Source organism: Elephantulus edwardii, unplaced genomic scaffold (genome assembly GCF_000299155.1).
Source record: "Elephantulus edwardii isolate Elephantulus edwardi_28Jun2011 unplaced genomic scaffold, EleEdw1.0 scaffold00077, whole genome shotgun sequence".
Taxonomy (NCBI): domain Eukaryota; kingdom Metazoa; phylum Chordata; class Mammalia; order Macroscelidea; family Macroscelididae; genus Elephantulus; species Elephantulus edwardii.
The window spans coordinates 13,215,428-13,235,654 of record NW_006399827.1 but is presented as its reverse complement, the minus strand read 5'-3'; the positions used below and the strand labels follow the sequence as shown (position 1 = coordinate 13,235,654).

At 52.0% G+C, this 20,227-nt stretch overlaps 1 protein-coding gene across 1 annotated transcript; it reads right to left on the bottom strand.

Annotated features, from left to right (window-relative positions):
- Window positions 1-532: 532 nt before the first annotated feature.
- PPP1R1B (protein phosphatase 1, regulatory (inhibitor) subunit 1B) lies at window positions 533-10,630 on the bottom strand. Its single transcript, XM_006889384.1, has 7 exons — window positions 10,550-10,630; window positions 8,975-9,035; window positions 8,635-8,657; window positions 8,147-8,222; window positions 4,108-4,314; window positions 673-792; window positions 533-582 (listed from the first exon to the last, which is right to left on the bottom strand). Exons 1-7 carry the CDS (start codon window positions 10,628-10,630, stop codon window positions 533-535), a joined length of 618 nt encoding a protein of 205 aa, XP_006889446.1.
- Between the last annotated feature and the right edge of the window lie 9,597 nt (window positions 10,631-20,227).

Below are 20,227 nucleotides of genomic sequence, written 5' to 3'. Positions count from 1 at the left end.
AAAGGTAGATTTCCAAAATACTTGGGCTGTTGAGGATGCCCAAATCCTGGGTCCTGGTAGAAGCTGCTAAGGGGGTAATAACTTGAAACCCCCCCCCCCATATGAGAGGAGATGAAGAAGAACTCAAGGAGATTTAGGTTCTCAGTACCCTCTTTTCCCCAGATCTTAGGGTCCTGCCCTGTGGTCTCTTGTGCACAGGGAAGGGGAGCTGGGGAGTAGAATTGAAGGGTGTACCCTTGTTGCCAGGTTTCCGGATTTTCCAGTGCGGACTCTCTTACATTCTACCTCCCATTGGGTAAATGGGGGAACGACTGGCAGGGGTAGGCATCAGGCAGCAAGTGCCCAGGAACCTGGGCCTCAGCCAAAGGTGGGCAAACAAGCAAACACAGACCAGCTTTAGTCTCCTAGAAGTCAGAAGCCGCAGCCCTAGCAGGTGAGGGGAAGGTACAAAATAGGGTGAGGATAGAATGGGGTTACGGAGAACAGCGAGGCCCCATCCACTTCCTCCCTCCTGAGATGCAGGACTTCAGGCCTATGTGCCAGGCTCAGGGTGGGCAGGGCGTCGTGGCTCCTCCCCTGGCTCTGCAAGACAAGCAGGGAGGGGCTCAGGGGGTTGGCCCCGCCCACCGCAATCCCACGCCCACCTCCCCCAACCCACACCCAGGGTCTTACTGCTTTGCGCTGCATCTTCCCCTTGATCCTCAGAGCTTCCATCTCTCTGGGGCTCATCTAGAGGGGGTGGGCGTTCCCAAGGTCCCTCAAGACCCTGGCCATAGGAAACTTTCTGTCCAGCTGAGGATTAAAAAAAAGAGGATAAAAATACAACCTGCATCCAGCTGCCCTGAATCATGAGCATTGTCTTTCTGATGGTTGATGCTGAGGGCCCCTGTGGTAGAGGGAAGACATAACTGGACTAAGATAACTCTTCCAGTAACTTCCAGTAACAGCTGTGTGACTTAACTGAGTCATTTTTACCCTCTGAAGAGGATAAGCATTGCTTTCCAGTTAATTTCTATTCATAGTAGCCTTCCATCGGGCTTCCCAAGGAGTTTTGGTGGCCTTTTGGGTAAGAAGTTGTGGAATTGGGCTGCCAACCCAAAGACAGGAGGTTCTAATCCACCAGCTTCTCCAACAGAAGAAAGATGAGCAGTGTCTTCCAAGTGATTTATAGCCTCTGAATACCCATTCGACAGTCAGCTATGAGTCAGTACCAAGTTAATGGCACAAAACAACAAAAAAATGGGTTTCTGAGGCTGGAAATCTTTATGAACGGAGACTTCCCATTTATCTCCCTTAGAGCAGCTGGTGGATTTGAACTGCTGACCTTTTGGTTAGCAGTGCAATATGTAACCACCAGAGCTCCTTTGGAAAGGCATAGGAAGAGGGAAATTATGTAAATCACACACAGAAAATAAGCTAACACACTGGCCAGCCCAGTATTGGCACCATAGCTTCTCCATGAGACGCATGGTCTATTTGATCCTTGGTAATTTCATCATTTGACCCCTTCTCCTCAAAGGAACAGTCTCTATCACTTCCTCCACACCTGTTCTGGGGTCTTTGGGGGAGTTGACTCAGCTCTTATAGCCCTGCCACATATGGCTGATGCTTCCACCACTAGAGTTGCAAATAATAGACCAAAACCATTTTGTCTGATTGCAGGGCTAAGTGCTTCAGAGAGGGCTGTTCAGTGGTTTTCCATCCCCCAAAACCATGGTAACATAACACTGTTAACATAACATAGCAGAGTTAGCTGTGCACTAAGAGGGTTAGATTTGGTCCCTAGTTGTACAAATAGTTAATGTGCCTGGCTGTTAACTGAAAGAGTGGAAATTTGAATCGGCCCAGAAGTGCCTCTGAATAAAGTCCTGGTGATCTCCTTCCAAAAAATCAGCCACTGGAAACCTAATGATGCAGAGGTCTACTCTGACGTATATAGGATTGCACAAATATCAATAGCATCAGGCTTCATTCTGTTCTGTTTGTTCGTTTTTCTTTAGGAAAGTTAGATGTGACATAGCCTTCCATGTCCAGATGTGGAAGAAACAAGTGTGGTAAGATGCAATATTTCTACATAGAAATTCTCTGCATCTTCAGGCCCTCTGAGATGTGTTTTGGATCTAGGGCTTCTGGCTTGAGACTGCATGTCTTAAGACCTTCCATGGCTCCTCTTCATAGGCAGCTGGGATGGATTTGAGTGCCCAGGACCAGGAGGATTCCTGAATCTTTGTTTCTTCATCATGACACTAGATGGCACCCTCCCACCCTCTGCCTAGGAAGTAAATAGCCAGAGATTCTGAAGAGGGCTTATCTGACTTCAGACAGAGACCAGACAGTAGGTTCAGAAATGCAAGGTAAAGGGCAATTGGATTCTCTCAGTCCTGTACCCCTGTATCTCCTAGTTCCCCTTTACCCCTATGGATAAAAAATCCTTTCTTAGCTTTAGCCTCAGACCTGTATGCCTTAATTCTTAGGAAATAAGAATTAGGGGAAATTGAATTGTGTATTTAAAAAAAAAGTGTTATAAACCTTAACCTCTATGTTTGTAGTTATAATAGGCAGGATTGGTGCAGGGTGTCTTGAGTCAATCTCTTGTGAAATACATGAGATTGAGCAAGCAAGTGAGCAAGAAGAGAGACGCTGCGTAAAGATCATTCAGGAGCAGGAACCAGACAGACATGGGCCTTCCTCCAGAGGCAAAGGAGAGAAAACAAAAACTTTTTCAGACTTCTAGTCTATGAGAAAATAAATTACTGTTTGTTAAAGCCATTCACCTGTGGGAATTCTGTTCTAACAGCACTAGACCAAGACTAGAAGATCTTACTGCAGAAGATCAAAGACTTCCACATGGATTGTAAAGATCAAAACCCTTCAATATGGGTTACACCTCACATTCTTTTTTTTTGCTTTTTTTTTTTCGGCCGGCCCCTCCCCCCACCCCAGCCTGCACCTCACATTCTTATTGTTGTTATTGTTGTTCTTTGTGTTATCAAGTTGCTTGCTACTCATAGTGATGCCATGTCTATTAGCTCTGAACCCTGCCCTATCCTGAGCCAACCTCATCATTTCCAACAGACCTAAACCCATTTCTCCAGTCACTGAGTTAATCCACCTCATCTTGGGTCTTCCTCTCCTGCGTTGTCCCTTCACCCTTCCAAGCATGATGTCCTTCTCCAAGGACTGGTCTCTTCTGGCCACATGCCCAAAGTATATGAGACAAAACTTCAAAATCCTTTCCTCTAGGGAACTGCCTGATTTCACCCACTCCAGAACAAACCTGTTTGTTCTCCTGGCAGTCCACAGTATGTTCAACACTTTTCTCCAGCACCACCGCTTAGAGGCATCAATCTCTCTTCTATCTATATGTTCTTGGCACACCTCACTTTAGGAAAACAAAAATCCTCACCACTTGACCAATAGGCAACATCATGATAGAAGGAGAAAAGACTGAAGTTGCCCATGATTTCCTTTTACTTAGGTACACAGTCAGCACCCATAGTAGTTGGATGACAGAGAATTGATGCCTTTGAGCTGTGGTGTTGGTGAAGAGCACTGAACATCCCATGGACTGCCAAAAGAATAAACAAATCTGTTTTGAGGAAACTGCAACCAGAGTGCTCCTCAAGGCACTCTGGCAAGGATGGTGAAACTCCATCTCATTTACTTTGGCCATATTCTCAGGAGGAACCAATCCTTAGAGAAAGATATCATGCCGAGAAAGGTGAAGGTCAAAGAAAGAGAAAACTTTTCAACAAGATGGTCTGACACAGCGACCACCACGATGGGACTGAACATGAGATTGTGAGGCTGGTGTGAGACGGAGCAAGGCTCCCATCAGCTGTTCACGGGGCTGCTGTAAGTCAGAGAGACCTCGAGGGCAGCTAGCAACAACCAAGACACAGAGTCACGGACCCGGAGAAGGAAGCCCCGGTCAGAGGCCTCCAATGGGTGAGCAGGATCCTTCTCTGGACGGGGAGTCTTTCTGAGATCCTTGTAGCTTACAAATGTGAGAAACTGTGGGCTGGAGGGAGGTATGCCAGGACTCTCAAGGAAGCTTCACATGTAGCTCATTGTGGGGGACCCCAGCATGTCAGCCCTTCAGCTTACCTGATCCCCTCACGCCCTTCAGGATCTCCGCCTGGCTGTCCTCCTCTTCATCCTCCTCTTCATCCTCCTCATCTTCATCCTCATCATCCTCTCTGGGATAGCCCAGGGCCCGTAGCTCCCCCAGCTCATCCTCCTCCTCCTCTGAGGCCTGGTTCTCACCCAGGTTGCTGATGGACTGCAGGTGAGACTCGGCAATACGCTGCACAGCTAGAATAGGGACCAGGAAGGTGAGGTCAGCCGGGCCCCAAAAGCAGCCCACAGGCCTGGTGCACAATGCAGGTGGAGGGGGGCCAGTCTCCTCCCCGTGGGCCTGAGGCAGAGATAATCCTCGAGGGACTGCAGGTCACCTCACTGGCAGAAGCAGGGGGTAGACTCTTGCTCATGTTTAGCTCTCAAGCTGCCCCATGATGCTATTCCCCTGGAAGCTGGCACCAAGCATCTCCTCTACACCACAGGGTGTCAGGCTGGGCAAGACCAAACAAACGGGCATTGCACAGATTAACATTCTCACTGCTGGACACAGTGTCACAGGGCTGCAGGCCAGAACCTAGCAGATTTGCCTCTTTCAAATTCTGAGGGCCGCCCAGCCTGTCTAGGGCTCACTGCTCTCCCATCCTGCTGGCCATGGACTCAGTTCCCAACTCTTAGCACTGTCCAGTCATAGCTACCACTCCATACTCTCCCACGTCAGGCTCCAAGGTGCAAGGTCCACCAGGCCCCCGAGAACATAATGGTTTGCAGCCAGTGGAGCCCATGGCTGGGGATGCAGCGTGCTCAGATGCAGCCCCCACAATCTTGACCCACATCCCCAAGCTCCCAGCTCCCTCTGCGATGACCTAGAAAGCAGTACACCTCCTCCCCCACCCCCACCCCACACATCCACCTCACACGCCATGCGGGCCTGTTCAGATAAGGCCCAAGAAGGGAACAGTGTGGGCAGCCAGAGCGAAGTTTCCAAAAGATGGAAAGAAGCAGGACACTGGGGGACGTGGTCCAGGTCTGAGAGACACTGGGAGAAATGGCAGAGGTTGAAGTGACACTCTGGCAGTCAGCGGGTACCAGGAAGTGGGGAGGTTTTAAAGCGTCTGGAACTCTTGACTTCACAGCCCATGGAGGAGATGCTAACAGCTAGGGGGTGGTGATGTTGGTTGGCTGCATACCCCTCTAGGTCCACCACTGGGGACGGCCCCCCTCCTCAGAAGGCCCACAGGGTAGAGCCAGGCTGGAAACCTCCGGTGGAGTGAGTGGGGCCTGGTGCTCCTGCCAGCTCCGGGACAGGCACAGAGGGTGCATTGTGTGTGCGAATGCCCCGCCTTGCCCAAGCTCCCAGCCCAGTGCCTCCTGCGGGCACCGGGCAAGTTACCCAGGCAATAAAAGTGCAATAAATTGCCCTGCCCTGGCCTTGGGGATGAGGCAAAGCTTCACCCTAAGCCAAGAGTGTGCCCAAGAGTGATCACTCAGGCCTTGGAGAAACCTGCTTCAAGCTAGGTGTTGTCCATCCCCTCAACCCCCCACCCCGCCGCCCGCAAGCCCCTCAACCCTGCCAGGTATTTATCTTTGCTGGATAGTGGCAGGTCAGTCGTACCTTCCTGGTACAGAGGTGGAGTAAAGGAGGATAGAAGCTGCCTCAAGAAAAGAGAGAGGGTCCTCTGAAGGGTGACAGGGCGGGAGGAGGGAGAGGCGGAGGTGGCCGCATTGGCAGCCTCCCCTTCCCTACAGCCAGTGACAATAGGTGTGTGCAATACCTGTGGTTCCAGTGGGTCTCCCTCAGCACGTGGCTGGCAGGGCTATTGGGTCTACCCCTCACCTCTCCCAGACTTTGGAGCTTTGAACTCTTCACCCCACCCCAATCTCCCTTTTTAAGATCAAAAAATCTCCAACACAGACCCTACCTCTCTCACTTCCCGCATATTCTTATTTAGAGCCCCTCCAAACACGCAAGTCGGAGAGGGCACTTCTGGTCCCTTTTGGGTAAGTAGAAAACACCTTGTCCTTAACCTCTTCTCTATTCACAATCAAAAGCCAGCCGAGGGGACCATTCTGCACCCACTCTCCCCTCTACTAACACACATCCACTTATCAGGAGCTGGGAAAAGGGGGAGGTTTTTTTATTCTCCTCATTCCTTATGACAGATTTTAGGTCTTCCTCATGCCCCGATTTGTGGGGAAGTCCTTCCAGGTGCTGAACCACCTTCCCTCTTGCTGTAGGTCTGTCCTTTCACTTTCCTTAACAGGAGAGGAGGAAGGGTCCCTGTCTTCTCGCCTCTCAACTCCCACTGCTGGCAAGCAGACTGACAGGCGCACCTGTTGACCTTGGCCAACTCTGGGAACTCATTAAACCCACCTCCACCCTGAGGGAGCTCTCTGCACACCCTTCCGGCCTCCCTCTGTGGGAGGAGGGGGGCTGGCTCAGGGCAGGAAGAGCCTCAGGCAGAGAAGTTGAGGGTGGGGGTGGAAAGGCTTCCTAGGACTTCAGCTAGGAAGACTCCCACACACACAAACACACCCAATTTGCCCTACCTTCTCCTCCAGGTATGTGGCCCACCTCTCCCCATCTGGCAGCCAAATCTCCAGAGAAGCTTTAAGACCCTAGGATTTCACACCTCCGCCCTTTGGCATGGTGGCTTAAAGGTAAGGAATCATGCTGCCAACACAAAGGTATCCAGTTCAAATCCAATAGCTTCTTCGCAGGAGAAAGACGGTTAATCTTCTCCAGAGCAATTAACTTCCTCGGAAAACTCATTGGATGGTCAGTTATGGGTCAGTTCCAACTCAAAGGTACACAACAACATCCCTTGGCATATCCTGTTCCTTCTCTCTCTAATGCTGTACCATCCTGTTGAACTCCTATGCAACCTTCAAATCCAGGCATATTCTCCCCAGCTCACTCCTTAAAATGAAGAGAAGGGGTGCAATTCATCAATGTGTGCAGGGAAGCCTGGCACACACTAGGTGTTCAAGAAACAAGTTCGCATATAGAAAAGCAGAATGAAAAGCTTCCAGCACAGCTACTATGCAAACAGGAGGAAAGAGCAGGGGTTCTGAGAGATACTGAGGTGCCTCTGCAGAGTGGGAGGTGGATTAACACCCTTTTGCAAAGAGTAGCTGCAGAGCTTCTCTCTCATTGATTCCTACCTGGTGTTCCAGGCCAGCCACATTTCTCAATTCCAAAGCCCGATTTTAAAGTGCTCTGGTGGCAAAGTGGGTAAGGAGTTGCATCGCCAACCCAAAGGCAGAGGGTTCAAATACACCAGAGGCTCCACAGGAGAAAGATGGGCAATTTCCTCCTGTATAATTTAGTGTTTCTGAAAACCTGCTGGAGGGTTAGCTGTGAAAACTCCCTGGTTTTGATGGCAATGAGAAGGACATGGCCAGCTTCTAGGCTCCTTTCTCTCATCTCCAGACAAAAGAGAGAAGCGGGCTCTAAGGAAGCGTAAGGATGCACAGGAAGATCCTCCTCTCCCATTGACAAATGCTCCTTATCTCACCTTCCTGTACCAGCTCTGGTGGCCTAATGGTAAGAAACTGTCCTGCAATCTCAAAGGCATGCAGTTCAAATCCATCAACTCCATGAGAGAAGGATGAGCAATCTCCAATTTACTGCCTTTGAAAACCTGCAGGAGGGTCAGGTATGGGTTGGTTCCAACTCAACAGCAACTACCTCAGCTTTGGAGGCTTAGTGGCAAGCAGTTACACGGTCCACCCAGAGATATAAGGTTTGAATCCACCAGCTGTGCCACAGAAAAAGATGGTTCTGATTCTATAGTTCTTAACAATAATCAAAGGGAGCTGGTGGCATAGTGCATGCATATCATGTAGGGACTACTAACAGAGAGGTCAGCAGTGCAAGCCCGCCTGCTGATCCTCAGCAAAAAGATGTGTAATCTCCTCCCATAAAGATGTATAGCCTCACCTCCAGAACCCAATGGAAGGTCACCATTAGTCTGACTAAACTCAATGGCAATGGGTTGTTTTCTGTTCCAGCATCACTCCAGTCCTGAAGGTTGGTCACAGAGGTGGGCAGGGTCAGGGACAGTACCTTTCAGAGAAGGGGGTGTGTAGGCACAAGGGTTGGCTCGCTTTGACTTGAGATGGTGTCCTTCTCCAGCAGCTCTCTGCCAGGGCAAGTGTGAAATTAAGTGGGATCACCAGAGGCCCCTTTCTTTCCCCATTCCTCCATTACTTCTCCCCCACACTCCCTGTACCCTGGACAGACCGGTCTGGCCTCTGCTACTGGTCTGGAGCTACTCTCCCTCTGATCCTGCCCCTCCCAAAGCTAAAGTCTCCCCATTGCTTTGGGAGCCCTCATAATTTAGGGAGGACTGTCTCAGGGCCAGGACCTGGGTCTGAGGGAAAAAGAATAAGATCAGAAGAGAATCTAGGGGTGGCACCCTGGCACCAGCCACCACAAGAGGTGGTGCTAACTGACTGCCAAGATGTCCTGGGCTGGTCGTGCCATTTGGGAGACTATCCACCCTCTTCCAAAAGGCCCAGTTATCCCACCATCAGTTGCCCCAGAGAACTCACCTGGTGTGGAGAGGCCTCCTCCTCTGTGGGAAGGCACCAGTGACCCATGAGGACGAAGGTGGAAGAGCGAGAGAGAGGGGGGGAAAAGAGAGATTAGTTTTTCCAAAGGCTCAGTCTCTAGGGAAGAGAATTTGAATTTATGTCCTTTCTCTCCTGGTGCTAAGTGCTGGGAGGGTCCTGGTCAACTTGTGAATCCAGGAGAGTTGGCCTTCTAGATCTCCTGCTCCGCTTGGCCTCCTCCCAGGACTTTGCTGGGGCTCCCAAGAAGGCATCACAATTATAGGGCCAGGGTTGGGGTGACTCCAGGCTGGGGGTTGGGAGAACATGGAAGGGGCCCCACCTGGAGAGGAGTGTTCTGAGAGCCGGAACAGCATGGCGGGGGTTGGTCTCCGGCGCCTGATCTAAAGAAGGCAGAGGAAGGCGGATGGAGAGGTTGCAGACACCTGCTGACCGCTCTCACCCACCCCTGAAACAGCAGGGAACAAACAGTGGTTCCCCCAGGGAACCTCAAAGCTGAAAGGAACTCTGTAACTTACCAACTGTTTCATTTCAGGATCAGAGAAGTTTTGCACTGTGCTCAAAGCCACACAGCACATGAATGCACAGAATGGACAATTAAACTCCGGTCCTGACTCCCAGCCCATGCCTGTCCCACCCCACGGCTATTGCACACTGGCCGTCTCTCTGTCCATCTTCTCTCATCCAAGGCCCTTCCTCTCCCCAGTTTCTGAAAACATTCAACCTCAGGAGGCCAGGTTGGCTCCAGGTGCCAGGGATGGGCCCTCTGGGGAGGATGTCCCATGGGCCATGGCACCCACATGGCCCTGTCCAACTAAGATCAGCTCAAGGGCTCCAAAGAAACCAGATCCAGCTGCAGAGGGAGGCTGAGCTGGGGCACTGCAGGCACCTGCAGCCTCTCACTGAGGCCAGGCTCTCTGGGACCTGGGGGCTCTGGGGGCTGGGTCTGACTCCTTTGGAGCTCTTCCCCTCCCCCTCCTAAAATCAAAAGGTGGCCCTCCCAGGTCCACAAGCCAAGCTGAACAGTGGGGGGGAGGGGGCTGGGGGAGCAGCCCTTAGCACTGCCAGCAAATGCCCACCCCAGCCTGGAAATCAGACCGTCAGTTAATTAGGTCCCCTCTGAGCTCCTGGGAAATTCCAGAGAACCAGGTGAGTCAAGCTGGAACTGCTACCTCCCCCAGCAAGCTCCCTACCAGTTCTAAAGATAAAAAGCGGCTTAGGCTCAGAACCTCCCATTGCCCCCCAAAAATGATTTGGCCCCACTCTTGACTGCGCTGCTGGGAGTAGCTAGCTACATGCCAGCAACAAGTGACCCACCAAAGGGCTTGTGGGAGGCGGAGCCCGGTCCTCTCCCCACCCCTCGGAGGCCAGGGTTGGGGAGGGTGCTGGAAGGCTGAGAGGAATCAGTGGTCTGCCATTACTGGGCTTGGGGTCTAGGGCCTGAGCAAGAAGGCCACTGCCCCAGCATACAAGGGAGGGGGGGGACTGGAGGGAGACAGAGCGGCGATGCAGCTGGGGGGGTGGGGGGCCTCTCAAACTCCTTCTCGGTATAATGAGGTCAATGCACGGTATTTCTAGGTGTGAGCTGGCCCTGGGGCTCTCGCGCGCAGTGGTCCCGGTGATGTCCTCGGGAAGAAGCACGCTTCGTGGTGCTGAGGGGACAGTCTCCCTCCTGGGCCCTGCCCAGACGTTCGCTGCGGGGAGTCGCGGGCGGGCTCTGGACAGAGGCCCCGGGAAAAAGTTGCACGCGTCTCCAGCGAACTTCGCGCGCCCCGCGGCTCGGTGCTGCCCGCGGGGACCCGCGTTCTCCCTCTGACCACTCCCGGCCCGCCGGACCCGAGCGCAAACCAGCCCGGGTGTTGGGGGGTGCCGCCGCAGGCGGGGCGAGGCCCCTTACCATCTCCACCTGGCGGGGGTCGAGCTGGCTGGGGGGCGCGGGCACGGAGAACTGGATCTTCTTGCGGTCCTTGGGGTCCATGGCGGGCTGGGCGGCCGGTAGGGCCGGGGGCGCACGTCTCGGGGTCCCGGGCGCCGGTCGCGGCTCGGCTCCCCCGCGCTGCTCCGGGCGTCGCGCTGACAGCGGGCTGCGTGCGGCGGGGAGGAGGGCTGTTCACGCACAGATAAAAATACCGCGCTTGGCGAGGTGGGGCGCGAGCGCGGGAGGAGGGGTCGGCGCGCCCGGCTCGTAGCTCCGCGCCCCCAGCTCGCCTCGCCGCCGCGCGTGCTGCCCGGGTCCGCGCCGCTGGCCGCCCTCCGCCTCTCGTCTCCTGCGGCCCGTCTCCCTCCTCTCTTTCCCTCTGAGGGTCTTTAGAGGACTTCTCCCTGACTCCCGCCCTCCCGCGGGCTCCCCCTCTCTGCCTCGCGCTTCCTTTCCGCGTCTCCCTCTACCTCTCTCTCTCTCCTGGGCTCGCCCCTTGGGGTACCCTGCTAGTCCGTCTCCTCGGCCTGGGACTGGCCCCGGGTGATTGGTGGGAGGGCTTAGGAGAAAGTGGCCAATGAGCACCCAGATCTGTGTTCTCCACGGGGCTGGGAGGAGGGTGGGGAGCGAGAGCCAGCGCTGGGGGAACAGGCTGGGGACCCCCTGCGGACTCCCCTGAACTTGAAGCTGCATTATTAATGGGAGTCCAGCCGGGAGGCTCACGGGGAGGGGGGGAGGGGCAGTGGCGCCTCGGGACTCTGGCATTAACCTCTTCTTGGCCTGAACACTTGGAGTTTCACAGGGAGACCTGTGAGGTCGGGCGGAGAGAGTAGCAGCATGTCACGCTGTGAATGGGGGTGTCCTAGAAAGCGTGTGAGTGTGAACGAGCGCGTTGATCGTGGGAGGACATGTGTCAGTCATTATGGCAAGGAGTGTGTGTGAGTGCCAGGGAGCCTTGTTGCCTATAGCTGGGAGGAGGGGGGAGGGTCGGTGTGATGTGAGTGTGCGCGCGCCTCTGTGTGAGTAAGTGTGTCGGTGTCAGGGATGCGGGAGTGAGTGGCAGGGTGTGGGAGGACGGCTCGTGTGTGCGGGGCGGGTGTGGGTGTGGGGGAGGATGTCAGAGGCTGTCAAGGTGATGGGCAGGCATGTACCAGTTTGCAGGGGGTGGGGGCACTGTCTCCACATTTCTTGAGAGCTTGGGTAGCAGGGGGGCATGAGGTTGTGAAACTGGGGGGCCCTGAAATGATGTACCTTGAACACCCTAGTCTCTTGTCTTTTCTGTCCAGAGTGAGCCAGGCCAGGGCATAGAGTTAGGGTGTCAGGGCTGTCATCACATGTGTGCATTTGGGAACAGAGAGGGAAGAGAGGTGTGTGTGTTCATTTCTGAGGTGTGTGAGTCCCTCTCTGTGCAAAGGTGTCTGTGGGTCTCCGGAGGGGAGGAAGGAGAGGCGGGGGCGCTGCAGGTTGGAGTGTCCCTGTTTATTTTCCCAGGCCTTGGCCCCTGGTGTCCTTGAGAAGCGGGTATTTCCTCCTGTGGGGCTCTGCGTGGGGGCCTGAATGCCTCTCTGTAGCACAGAGTGCAGTGCATGCCTGGCCAGGACATGGTCATATGTGTCTTCCTGGGGCTCTGTTTATGTTGGCTGTTTCTCTTCTGGTCACGCTCAGGCTGGGAGCAGCCAGGAGACCTCCCTGCCCCCCAACTCCTGCAGCAACTTTTCCATTCCCAGTCCGAGCCTTCTGGGTCCCTGGTGGAGCAAGACGCCAGAAGAGTCTTGTGAAAATGGGGCAGAGGTGCCGTGTTCAGACACAGGTTCTCTGTCTACTCTGAGGGGGAAGGAGAGGGTGGCCACAGGGCAGAGCTTTGCTCATGGGACAGAGAAGTCTTGGCCTCCCAGATCCACATCCACAACCAAACCCTGGCTCAACTCCTGGTGTGTTTGTTGACCTAAGTGCTTGTAGGAAATAGCCTAATGCCTATTTGCTGGCCCTGGGTGTGGGCATCTCTGGCAGTGCCGACTTTATCCCAGAAGTGGCAAAGACCATTTTGGCAAGGCCATAGAAGGGGCATAAGCTGCCACCGGGTCACAGTGTGGGCTTGTGACCTCCAGACCTGGGGGATAAATACAAGGATCCTTGAGAGGAATGGGATCAGGGGCAGCTGAGCAGGTGGGTGGTCAAAGGCTAGAGACAGCAGCAGCATCACCAATCACACTCAAATCTGAAAAAGGCCTTTGGGGACCCTGTGGCTGAGCCTAATTTGACTAGGGAGGATTTGTTTATGGAGGATTTGCCAAAAGTATTGGTGCTCTGGGAGGCTCTGAATCAGAAAAAAATTCCCCTGGTCCCAGGCTGAAGCAGCTGGGAAGAGAGAAAAAGGCAGAGAATCTTCTCTCTTGCAGGCAGGGTCAGAAGATGACAGAAACTTTGGGATGGAGGGGAGGGTTTTGACCCACTTCACCAGCTTTTGCTTATGCACCCTTGACTGCACAAACCCAGAGGTGGGGAAGATGGGCTGACACAAGTTCAGACAGAGGGACAGAGGGAAAATAAAGAAAGCTGGAGGGGCACAGAGACAGGAATTGTGAGAGAGATAAACAAGAAGGTGGAGAAAGGAGAAAAGGATGAGATCAAGAAAGCTCTGGTGAAAGATGAAGAGATAGAGCCAGGCAAGGGGAGAGAGGAAGCCTCGCAAGAAGGGAGAGAGGCAGGAGACAGAGATGGAGAGAGTAAAAATAGCTCAGCATTAAGATAATTGCAGCCCACAGCTCTGCCCTCCGTTAGGAATTAAATGAGGTTTTATTACTTTGATTTTTCTCTCCTGGATCCTACGCGACTTCTCAAGAACTTGGGGAAAAGTTTTTCGAGTGGGCGGCCAGATTGCGGGGGCTGTGTGGGCGATGGAGGAGGAAGCGGGAGGAGGAAGGGAGCGAGACTTCTGGAAGCTGGGGGAGGAGGGACAGGGGCAAAGGGTGGGCAGGGGCTAATGGAGCCCAGTCTGGACTGGGGAGGAGGCCAGGGCCTGGTGCGTGTCTGAGGATGAGAAATGAGGGGCCTGGGTGACCTCTATTCACTCTGACTTAGAATTAATCACATGCAAATGAGATGTAAAAATAATATGCCACTCCTCGGTTATTATTCTTGAGTTTAAAGCACTGGCAGGCAGTTGGGTCCAAAGAACAAACTCAAGACCTTGTTTGACTTAACTCTGATTGAACTATGGGTCGGTCTTTCTGCTTGGTTTACTGCAGCACTGATTAAAAAAAAATGTTTACCACGGAGGATGTCTATTAATGTGCCTTAGCTGTGGGTACAGTATTTTGAGACTGGTTCTTCATTTATCTTCCTATCACTGGCCAGTATCCGCTGAGCTACGTTCATCTTTTCTAGAAGGTGAGTTTGGAAGGGTGGTGTAAGCAAGTGCACTCTTTCCCAGAGATGGGAAGAATAAAGAATCCAAAATACACACACACACACACACACACACACACGCACACACACACACACACACATGTTTTAATGTGCACAGAACAGACTAGAGAGTTCAACAAACCAAATATTCATCTCATGTCTGTAATTTACCATGTGACCTTGTCCTGTATCTCATTTTCCTCAAGTTTCCAAGCCTACCTCACATGGTAGCTGTGATAATGAATACTCAGCCCTTTGGTAGGTTTTCAATGGATTCCAGCTTCCCAAGAGCTTAGGGAGTGTAGTTCTGAGGATGGCCAGCAAGTGGCGCAGTCGGCTAGGGTTTGGCGGCTGCGCCGCTGGCACTGCGAATCTAGAGCTGGGCATCACACCCATGACCTTGGCATTACCGAGCTGAGCTGGAACTGGCCAGGTTGGCATGTGGCAGCTGGAAAGGAGGCACCAGGAAGCCCAAAGAAGCATCCTGAGAGGAGCCAGGATCACTGACTGGGCACACTGGGGCACTTTTCTTGGCACTGAGCAGCTCCAAGTTTTGCCTATGGGGAATTTTTAGCTCTCAAGAGGGGAGGGCAAGAGCACCCTCAGCTGGGTGGCAACAGGACAGGTGGGCAATCTTGAGACACTCATTTACAGACTTCATTCATGCATCCACTTAATCCTTCTATAAATGTACCCTTTGTTGTCTTGTAAAAAATTCTTTAGTATATTAGAACTTGTTGTTAGGGACTGTGGAGTCCACTCCAATTCATGGTGAACTCATTTGCAACAAGATGAAACACCGTGAATCCTGCACCATCCTAACATTCTCTGTTGTGCGTAAACTCATTGTTATAGCCACTGTGTCAACCCACCTTGCTGAGTCTTCCTCTCTTTTGCTGACATAGAGTTAATGCACCTGTAGTGCTGTGAACAAAATATACTCCTATGTGTGACCACCAGCACAATCCAGATAGAGAACAATTTCATCCTATCCAGAGAGACAATCTAAGTCAGCCCTCCTCCTTCCCCTCACTGAGCATATAACTGTATCATTGTTGTTGTTAGATGTATGTTGTTGTTGTTGTTATATGCCATCGAGTCGCTTGTGACTCATAGTGACCCTATCTACAACAGCCCTATACCCTGCTCTATTCTGTGCCAATTTTATTGTCTCTGATATACCCACTCCCATTATCCCAATCACTGAATCAGTCCTTCTAATTGAGGGTCTTCTTCTCCTGCGCTGTGCCTCCACCCTCCCAAGCATGACATCCCTCTCCAAAGACTGGTGCCTCCTTGCAACATGTCCAAAGTATGTCAGAAGAAGCTTCAGAATCCTTGCCTCCAAGGAGCAGCCTGATCTAACCCTCTCTATGATGAATCTGTTTGTTCTCCTAGTCATCCACGGTATATTCAACATTCTTCTCCAGCACCACAGCTCAAAGGCATCAATACTCCTTCTATCATTCCTAGTCATTGTCCAGCTTTCTGATGTATAGCAAGTTAGATGCAAAGAGACGCTATAAACAATAGATCAAAACCTTGCCCTGTCCTGTATCATCCTCACAACCTCTGACATGCTCAAGTTCATTGTTGCAATCACTGTGTCAGTCCATCTTGTGACAGGTCTTCCACTTTCATTGACCCTCCACTTTTCCAAGCATGCTGTCTTTTTTCCAAGAATTGGTGCCTTTTGACATGTCCGAAGTACGTGAGACAAAGTTTCATTTTTCTTTTCCTCTAAGGAGCACACTGCTTGTACTTCCTCCAAGACAGATTTGTTTGCTGTTTTGGCAGTCCATGGTATATTCAATATTTCTCTCCAACCCCACAACTCAAAGGTAAAAATGTTTCTTCAGTCTTCCTTATTCAGTGCAATTTAACATAAATAAAAGAAATTGAAAAATGCCATGATTTAGGCCAGGTGCACCTCAGTCTTTAAGCTGACATCCTTGCTCTTTAGCACTTTAAAAAGGTACTGTATAACAGATGTATTATAGCTCTGAGCAAACTATTTTGAGTTATGGTTGTCTCTCCATCTATTTCTGCACTGTTGGTGAATACAGCCACAGTGCCCAGCACAAGCTCATTCACAAGGAATAGGTTGTAGAATGAATAGATGAATTTGTAAAGTCATTCATTGACAACAGGTGACTTAAATGATCCATTCACTCTGTGCTGGACACTGAGCTAAGTATTATAAAGATATATATTTGTATCATGTAATCCCCCCTGGTGCCATTCCATATTTTAAATTAATTTTAATCAAAGTTTACAGATACTTTGGATTTCCATTCATTCATTGTTGCATACCATTCTATTTTTTTCCTATTTTTTTAAATTAGGTAACAGACGCATAGAGGTTGCTGCTTTTGCCCAGAGCCTGAGTTCAAATGCAGACAATTCAACTCTATTGCCTTCATCCTTTACTGCTCGGACCAATAGAGGGCGAGTTAGGGGTTCCTGGAAGAAGGCAGAGATGAAATCCATGTTCCGAGGCTGCCCTCTGGTGGCAGATACGAGTAGAGCGGTATCTGTACCCTCGGGCGCCCCCAGGTGGAAGCTCGGACGTTGAGCCAAGAGAGCAAGCAGGCAGCTCACAGCAGGGGCAGCCTGAGCCCCGGCACCTGGAGACCCCCTGCTCTGGTCACTGCCTGGTGCCCCCCGAGGTGCCAGCTGAGGCTGCCCCCAAAGAATGCCAGCTGCCAGAGCCCACCGCTTCCCACCCCCTCCACCAGCCTCACACACGCTCCAATCCCGGTCCAGTCGGCTGCTTCCATTCCCTGAAGAAGAGGCCCTAAAGTTAAAACAGCTGTTAATTTATAAACCAATTTTTCCGTGACTGCTTAATAAATCGCCAGCAGCTGCTCTGCCCCCTCCTCCCGCCCAGGCACCCGGCCCCGGGGGCTGCATGGAGAAGCTAAGAGCCGGCTGCCTGTCCCTCTTGCTTTCTTTCCCCAAGCCCCCTCCCTATGCTGGGGCAGAACACTGAAGAACCTGGCTTCTCTGGTCTTTAGGGGAACCTCCCACGTGCTAAGCTGAGGGTAGGCTTTCTTTCCTAGAGGGCTTCTGCTCAAACACCACTCCTCCCAGTGATCCCTGCCTCTGCCTAGTCCCCTTAACCAGCAAGATGGTTTTCAAAGGTTTCCCTTGTCCTGGGGAGATGGGGCCAATTCACAATGCCTAAGAGAGGTTCCCTTGAGGAGCTAGGAAGTAAGTGGTCTCTGGGCCGACTCAGACTCCTACTTAAGAACTTCAGAATTTTAACTTCCTGTATCAGGGTGGTCCCTCTGACAGATTCTAATAGACTCTCACACCCTGCTGTTCTCTCAATGGTGGGCTGGGAGGAGGCAAGGGATGATGGGATAGTATCCTCTGGGGATGTCCTCCACATACACACACCCATGCTCAGGCTAACGAGAGACTGGAGTTTTCCTGACCATTCGCTTTGCCCCTCTTCTACGAGGAAATAAGAAGCAACATGGGAGTCGGGTGGGGTAGGGGGGCGAATGGCAGGCATGAGGAATGTTTTTCCTTGCATCCACAAGCTCCTAAGGCACCCAATGAGAAAGACCTGCTTCCACTGTCATCCCTGATTCAGCTGCAAGGAGGTCAATCTGGCCAGGCCCCTGCACCCACAGGGAGGAGAGTCAGAGCAGGGTGGTCAAGCTCCAGCTCAGGAGTTAGATGTCCTGGGTTCAAATACTGGTTCTACCACTTACTAGCTATGTGACCTTGAGCAAATCACTTAACCAATCTCTCCTTCCTCACTCAGGGTCTCCCTTTATAAAATGAGGATATTAATTACAGTAATTGTTGTTGCGTATCCTCAAGTCAGTACCGACCCATAGCTGACCCTCCAGCATGTTTTCAGAGGCAGTTCTCAGTCACTGGGGTATTGGGAATAGGTGTATCAGAGATAATAAGGTTGGCTCAGGATAGAGCAGCGTTCAGAGCTGTTGTACACAGGATCACTGTGAGTCCCAAGCAACTTGATGACACATAACAACATCGTATAGGAGTTGATTGCCCATCTTTCTTCCATGGAACAGCTGGTGGTTTCAAACTGCATACTTTGATGTTGGCAGGACAATTCCTTACTGCTAAGCCACCAGAGCTCCCTAATTACTGTAGTAGGATTGTGAAAATGAAACTGATATATGTAAAATGCCTGGCACATAACAAATAGGTGGTACTAGAACTACTCTCTCAGCCCCCTGCTGGAAAGAGCAGACACTGGTTCTCCTGGGTCTTCCCCCAGTAGCAAACTTGGGGTGGGGTTGATCTCCTAGGTAGGGGTACCTAGGGGATTTCCAGGAGAAACAGAGAGGGCAGGTAGGAGTGCGAGGGACAAAATTAAAGGGGAAACAATCTGATTAGGATTCCTGGGCTATGTGATTCGGGTAGACTCTTTTATCCCTTCCCTAATCTACCAGGACTCAGGTGGGCTGCTTCTGGAAAATAAAGGAAAAAGTCTCCATCCTGCTCACAGCTTTTGGAGCCCCCACCTTAAGACAGGAAGTCTTCCCACAGTCCAGCTAAAATCCCTTCCATTTTCTGTCCTCTTCTGTACTCAGCTGGAGCTGCCATGCCACTGCCACCCCCATCACTCCCCTCTCCCAGAGGGACTGGGGAAGCTTGTCTTCAACTAGACTCTGTGGTCACACAGGGCTCCTGTGAGCTTGGCATTGCACCATCTTCCCTGTGTATCCCAAGCAACAGAACCCACCTCTCTGAGCCTTGGGTTTTCCCTTTCTTTTTTTTTTGGGGGGGGAGGGGGGTTTCCTTTCTTAAAGGAAAATAATCCCAAATCTATCTCCCAATTAGCTATGGTCACAGATCTTAGCACAAAGTCGGGCTCACAGCACATGCTGAGGACATAGTGCTAAGAGAGGTGACCAAATATGGTGAGAAGAAAACAGCAGAGTTGGACTCTCTGGGTTCAAATCCCACTCCACGACTTACAGCTGAGTGACCTTGGACAGGTCACTGAGCCTTCCTGTGTCCCTGTTTCTCTATCCACAGAATGGGGACAGTAACAAAACCTGAGTCACCGGGTGGTTGGGAGGCATCTGGAGATCTCATTACAGTTCCCCTGCTAAATTAAATGTTAGCCCTAATTAATAGTCAAGTTGGCTGCTGCTATTATTATTGGCACCCACTAGGGTACTGACAGAACTCCCTGGATGGTGCAAATGGCTAAGCTTTTGATTGTGAGCCAAAAGGTTGGCAGTTTGAACTCACCCAGAGGTGTCTGAAAAGACAGGCTTGGCAGTGAGTTTCTGAAAGGTCAAGGCCATCACAGCCCTCTGGAGTGGTTCTACTCCCTACACAGGGGGCGCCAGGAGTAGGAATTAACTACATAGTAACTCAGAGCAACAGTGTAGTGACCTTCTTTAGGCTTTGCCACACCTGCAGTTCTGTGGAGGTCATGAAGACCAGGGCTGATTATGTCAAGGGTAGGGCCTTGTTGACTGCAGAAATTAGACGGGTGAGCAGGACTAGAGGCTGGTACTGAGGGTTCAGCAAAGCCTGAAGTCCTCACCCCCTCAGTGTGCCCACCTCTGGCACCCCCTATGTTCTGGTTTAAGTACTACCTGCTCCCTCAGTCAATGGTCCTACAAAGCATTCAGCCCTATCCCCGCGCCTGTCCTGACCACCTCCTGACAAAATAAAGCAGGGCCCCTGGGGTCCATTCAAGCCCAGGACTGCCCTGCCAGGGTGCCAGCTGGTGCCCACGGGGCGGGGCAGAGGTCTGATGGGTAGGAGAGGAAAGCTGGCGGCACCTCCCAGGCCTGGTGGCCTCTCCTGGAGATTTGAAAGGGCTCTGGGACATCCAAGAACCCTACTTGCTTCCTTCCTCTAGGGATGGGTGTGTGTATGGGGGAGTGTGTGTGTCTGTGTGTGTGTGTGTGTGTGTGTGTGTGTGTGTGTGTAGAGCTATGCTTGGCCTGTCCCGCATCTCATTCTATTCAGCACCCTGGGAAGGGGGCCTCGATGCCGACCGTCTTGGGTCCTGGTGGCCCCTTCCTTCTCTGCTCCTTGCCCCCTCTTTCCTTTCTTAGGGAAACTGAGTTCAGGTCCCTCTCCCCCGCCTTGATTCTCTCCTTAGAAGCTACCCTGCATACTCATTCCCTGGAGGAAAAGAAAGACGCCAACCCCACGCAGGACACTACCCCGGCGGGGCGTGGGGCCACAGCTCCGGGCCGTCCAGGGCGCGGTCCCGACCCGCCTCACCCCGCTTTCCCC